The sequence below is a fragment of the Montipora capricornis genome, chromosome 3 (genome assembly GCF_036669925.1).
Source record: "Montipora capricornis isolate CH-2021 chromosome 3, ASM3666992v2, whole genome shotgun sequence".
NCBI lineage: Eukaryota > Metazoa > Cnidaria > Anthozoa > Scleractinia > Acroporidae > Montipora > Montipora capricornis.
In genome coordinates this window covers 6,055,771-6,061,770 of record NC_090885.1, presented here as the reverse complement: position 1 = coordinate 6,061,770, position 6,000 = coordinate 6,055,771, and the positions used below count along the sequence as shown (strand labels likewise).

General features: G+C 37.9%; 2 protein-coding genes across 2 annotated transcripts in view; one reads left to right on the top strand and one right to left on the bottom strand.

The window, feature by feature from the left end:
• The window catches only part of LOC138042022 (microfibril-associated glycoprotein 4-like), an 11,313-nt gene extending 11,181 nt beyond the window's left edge, over positions 1-132 (top strand). Inside the window, exon 5 of the mRNA XM_068887750.1 lies at positions 1-132. This exon is cut by the window's left edge and continues 202 nt beyond it. Coding sequence (XP_068743851.1) covers positions 1-61 — 61 coding nt within the window. The 3' untranslated portion in view covers positions 62-132.
• A 4,457-nt stretch (positions 133-4,589) lies between these two features.
• On the bottom strand, positions 4,590-4,949 carry LOC138039751 (complexin-like). The gene has a single exon (XM_068885601.1). It carries the CDS (start codon positions 4,947-4,949, stop codon positions 4,590-4,592), a length of 360 nt encoding a protein of 119 aa, XP_068741702.1.
• Between the last annotated feature and the right edge of the window lie 1,051 nt (positions 4,950-6,000).

The window sequence follows — 6,000 nt, the reverse complement described above, 5'->3', positions numbered from 1 at the left end:
GAAAGAATACTACTATTCCGTTAAAAAAGCTGAAATGAAGATCAGACCAATTGGTTGTTAAAAGATTGATGCACCTGATTCAAGTACATGTGAAGCCACCGGAAAGTTTGTGATCCAGTTTTTTGACAGAAATAAAAGTGACCAAAAAGTTGCCATTGTTTAGGAAAACTCAGTTTTAATCCCGAAAATAATCCCCTCTGAAAAAAAGGCCGCTAAGGCTTAATCAAAATTCTTCTCAGCTGGGATTGGCTCAACTCAATCATATCTCAGTTTCTCTTTTCACTCCCGTCCAGATAATGAACCCTTAACTCCTAGTTTAAAACCATGAGTATTTTAGCTTTCTTCATCTTGCTTTTACTTCACAGACAATAATCATGATAAATTCGAAAGACACCAAAGAGAGCATTTTTCTGTGCTATCTTTGTCTTCTACTTATTGTAAAAAATTGTAATCAAGTGAAAGCTTCAATTCTATTTTTTCTTTCATTGTATAGAGAAGAAACTTTTCCAAAAGGAAATCTCGCCATTCGGCAATCATTTTTTAGTTACAACAATCAACACACACAAAAGGCTTTTGTAATCAATACTAATGACGGCTGTGAAGGGTTATATGTACAGGTATTCACATTATTTCAAGAGCAGTGTGGAGCAAATGAGCATATGTAACTTTTTTCAAAGACCAACAAAAAATTTAAGAAGTTTACAAGTGCGCATTTCTTCCAAATTACACTTGAAATCATGTAATAGACCTAATCGGCTAACTCGATGTTGTACCCAATTCAAACTCTTTGGGAATAAAACGTTTTGTTCCAGGTATTTCCGTATCATTTAAATATGAAATTGAATGCTACATTATCATGCAAATACAATACTCAAAGAATCTTAGTCCCGGGAGATTTGAATTGGGTAAAACATTGAGTTAGGCGATTAGGTCTATTAGTTATTGATAATTTCAATGAAAAAGTGTCTTATAGACCCTATGCAAAAATGGCTGCCTTTAAATTATTCTTTTGTTCATATTCAAAATAGCCCAACTAACCTCGTTCGCAATAACAAACTCTTCGGAATTTTGTCTCAAAAACGAGCTTAGTTGGGTTATTTTGAATATGAACATAAGAATAATTTAAAGACAGCCATTTTTGCATACTTTAGGGTCTATTCTAATCAAACTGAAGCATGCACGCATCATGCAATCACGTAAAAATTGCACCATGTGATTGCCTATCTCGACTTTCTTTGATCACTGACCAATCAGAATGCTTGGTTTGTTGCCTTTTCTGTACCGAATTACCCCTTTCTGTTCTGTGTTATCTGAAAATTGCATTTTATCACGAAACCCGCATGTGTCTACTGAAACGGGACCCAAAGCTCTGCGTGACGTCGCATTAGTTTGCTGACGAGTTTGAAGGGAGATAAAATGATAACTGCTAACGTAGGATAAATTGGCCACAAACGTGACGCTTTTGTTTCACACGACATCAAGAATATTGATATAATAAACATCACGCAATCTCTTAAGCAAAGGTGGGGTTAAATATCGGCCACCGCCACCTTTATGAAGGGAAATGACAACTAACGACATCGCAAAAATTCGAAAGCCACAAACCCGTCTAAAACGGACACAAATTTGCCCTCCGCTCGCACAGAAAAGACGAGGCCAACCGTATGTAGAGGTAAGCGAACTTTATTTCTACATTTACAGCTTATTTTAGCATTTATAAGCTCAAGGTATGTTTTCCCATACAAAGTCTATAAATCGTATACCGAGCTTGGGCTGCCTGTGGCTTGTCAAACTATTCTAAAACGAAGCTGCGAATTAGCAGCCCATGACAGACCTAAGTCACCGACCTGCGTTACTTATAGAATTGAGAACCGTAGAATTTATAGTTAACGCTAAGGTGAATGCACCACAAGCAAGAAATGGGTAGCAGCTCATATCTGAACTACACCATGGCCCATTCTTCCCTAAATACATTAGTCAGTGGCCGGGGTCAGTGGGTTAATAGGTTATCCGTATTTACTTATACCTTTACATTACAGTAATGTTATCAGGAACTGCTGGTGATTCGTTATCTGGACACTGTGGTGCTGCCTTTTCTACCAAGGACAACGATAATGGTCAGTCGTCTGCAAACTGTGCTGTGTCTTGTGGTATAACTATGGTATGCATGGAAAGGAGCATACTATTCTGTTAAAAAAGCAGAAATGAAGATTACACCATTTGGCTTTTAAAAGATTGATTCACCAGTCTCTGATTTTCTAGTGCATGTGAAGCCATCAGAAGTGTATCAAGATTTGTGATTCAATTAATTGCTCCAAATAAAATCAAACCAAAGTCGCCATTGTTTGGTTTAATTGGGCGTTAGTCAGTTCTGATCACGAAAAGTTATCCCTCTCAAAAAGGAGCCGCTAAAATGCAATCTAAATAATTCTATTTTTCTCTCAGCTGGGATTGGCTCAGTGGGAGGCGCGGTGGCCTCATGGTCAGTGTGCTTGACCCTGGATTGACTGGTCTCGGTTCGGGTCCTGGCTGGGGACATTGTGTTGTGTTCTTGGGCAAGACACTACTCCGAACTCACGGTGCCTCTCTACCGGCGAAAATGCTGGGGGTAACCCTGCGATGGACTACCATCCTATCCAGGGGGAAGTAGAAATACTCCTAGTCGCTTCATGCTACAGAAACCGGAGATAAGTGCCGGCCTGGTGGGCCTTCTAGCCTCGTAGCGGACTTTACCTTTACCTTATCTGGGATTGGCTCAATTCAATAGTGACGACAGGATATCTCTGTTTGTTGTTCCCCTACATATGAGAGAATGAACCCTTTCAAGGCCCACGTTCACCCTACAAGTATTGCGTGCCGTGGTACAATTTTTATATATGAAAATCCCGCCAAAGCTGAAATTCATCCAATCAGATGGCTACGATAAGCCATGCCAAGACAAACGGACAAAAAGCCTGTTGGTTTGAGGGTCAACCTTTAACCTTTAGAAAAGTACAGGCGTGCATTTCTTGCAACAACCGAAATGTTTTGGGCGTTTATCTTCAAATCAAAAGTCACCCCTGAAAAGTGTTCAAAGCACAAAACATTGTCACTATTTTTCATTTCTCATGCAAAATTGAGAACATGTCTGAGGACCAATGTTTCCAATGTCACACAAAATAGATTCAAAACTAATTTAGTTATAACAAATTGTAATACTATAATAATAATATTAATAAAATATACTATAATATATATATTGTATACTAGGAAATTCATCCACTCCATTCTTTCTTTTGTTGCATACAGAAGGGACATTCAGAAGGAAATCTGGTTAAAAATCTAGGTTTTAGATGCTGCATTTGCCTGTGTATTCTGTAATCTTAGTGACCAATGGGGAGCAGGAACCCATGAGTGGAAATGGCCTCCTCTAGCCAGTTATATTTTGGTGGTTCATGATCTAGAGCAGCAATATCTACTATTTACAATCCCTGATAGATGTTTGAATAGCATGCGAGAAGCACAGGAGTTGATCAAACCACAGTCCAAAACAGCCACAGTATAATTATTGAGTAAGAGGAGCAAACCACTGAAGTCATCTGTTAGTTACAACAATCAATGATTTGCCACAGCATTTTCTGCAAGGAAAGCAAAAGATCGACCTGTATGTGCTGCACACAAAAGGCTTTCATAATCAGTACAAATGACAAGATTGTGACATGTACAATGTCCATGTAATCACATAATTTCAAGTGCAGTTTCGAATAAATAAGCATGGGTAAATTTTTTCAAAGAGGAAATAAAAATTGAAGGAACGTTCCATTGCTTATTTCTTCCAAAGTGTAGTCAAAATCATGTGATTGCTTATTAATAATATACATGGAAAAGTTTCTTATTCTAATTTAGCAGAAGCAACACACACACACACACACACACACATCCATGCAAAAATTGTGCCATCTAAGACTCATATTTGATTGGCTTTTTGTGACTTTCTTTGATCACTTACCAATCACAATGCTTAATTTGTTACCTATTTTGCACTGAATTACTTCTTTCTGCATTGCGGAAAACTGGATTTCTCTCAGCCAATCAGAATGAAGCATTTCTTTATATATCGAGCCACTCACATTATACATTATGAGAGCTGCTACTTGATGACTCCAAAATAGGGATACTAAAGATTAACAAAACATGGTGGTCTACAGGGCCCTGTTGATCTAAAGCCGATTAACCTAATCGAGGATTAGCGTAAACTTCTGTTTCATGTTTTCAACTTTTAGTTGAAAGTTTATTTGCTTATTTTTGCTTTACAAGATTGACTTCTTCTAATGTAAAGTTCTACTGAATATCAGCGTTGAACAGCATTTGGGAGTAGAGAAATAAACTCCTTGGTTAATTTTTAATTTGTGATTAGCGTTTATCGGCTTTTGAACAATGACGGCCCCAGAATTTGCAGTTTGTATTTGCATGACAAAAAATGAGTAGTATTCTGTTTGAAATGTTACGCTCCATTAATACAATATGCACGAATTTAGTCCAAATATTGGACTAAATTTCTAGTGGAAGAAAGAGTTTCCAAAAGAGTACGCCTCCCAGATTGATTGACGTTACATTGTATTACACTGTTTTTCTTCTCCCCCACTATTTTTCATTTTCTTCGCACTCGTGTCTTCCTTCTCGATTTCATTTGTGTTTCTTCTTGTTTTTCTACTTTGATTGCCTTTTCCCTGCCTTTCTCTAATTCCGTATTTTGCCCTAATTTCTTCCCGTTTCTTTTCTCTCTCCGCGTGTCGTTTTGCATGCTGTTCCTGCAACTTAGCCCTCGCTGCAGCATTTTCGTCCTCGAATTTGCGTAGCTCTTTAGCTGATGGTCCTTCGCCTTCCACACTGTCTTTGTCATCGAAACCCAGGCTTTTGCTAACAGACGAGAACGTGCTTGATACGGCAGCTTTAGCTATGGAGTTCATCTTTCTTTTCTAGTTTAAACAGCAAAATCCTGGTATGCTTTGTAACACTGGAGGGGATAAATGCACAGCCTTCTCGAAAGACTTCAGAGGGTCAGACAAATCGCCATTTATTGGAGTAACCAAGCCTTAAGCTTTTCTTTAATAACACGAATCGCATGTACGAGCTCAGGCTGAGAGGTAAGTAAAGAGTTTCCTTTCTTTCCTCCTCTGTTGTTCACATTCCATAAAGGTACACCGTCAAGTCGTTCTCTTTCTCAATCTCCTTGACATCTACACCATGCCTGAAATGTTTAATCAAACCATAAAAGTGAAAAACTGTAGTTAAAATTTAAAAGGGGTCGGTACATTTCGCTGACCCTCAGTCCATGGACTACCCCGATGGACTACCCAAATGGACCACCCTAAAAATACTATTTCGAATGAGTACTGTTGATCCATGTGTCAGCAGCATCTCAAATAGTGCTTTAATACGTAAGCCTCAACACCCATTTTAAACAGCATTGTTCAACAGTATTTAAGTCTAAGCACCCATTTTAAAAAGGGTAGCTTTCGGTTATTGTTGTGATGGCCGCTTACTTCATGTAAGCTAACCTATTTAGAATGGGTGCTTCGACTTAAATACTGTTGAACAATGCTGTTTAAAATGGGTGTTGAGGCTTAAGTTAGAACTATTTGAGATGCTGCTTACACATAGATCATAGGGGTGACTATTGCACCCATTTTGACTATTGCGATAGTAAAATATTGTGATAGTTGAAACACCATTGCAATAGTATTGCGATAGTGGTGATACTATTGCAATACTATTGCGATAGTGACATTTTACTGTGACAATTAGTATTTCATTGAGATAGAGATATGTATGATATAAATGCCCCATTCCATCTTGCCTGTACAATGCAAGTTATACAAAATTGAGAAAATAAAAATAAAAATCCACTGATTTTCTGCATTTTTAATTTTTTATTATGCAAATTTAACATAATAGTATGTCACAGAAATGCCTATCAACATCTCACTTCAGTTTTATTAACTTGAACTGTCAACAGCC

What these genes read in the sequence shown, in the direction of transcription:
- LOC138039751 (XM_068885601.1), bottom strand. Translation starts at nt 4,949, where the DNA reads ATGAACTCCATAGCTAAAGCTGCCGTATCAAGCACGTTCTCGTCTGTT.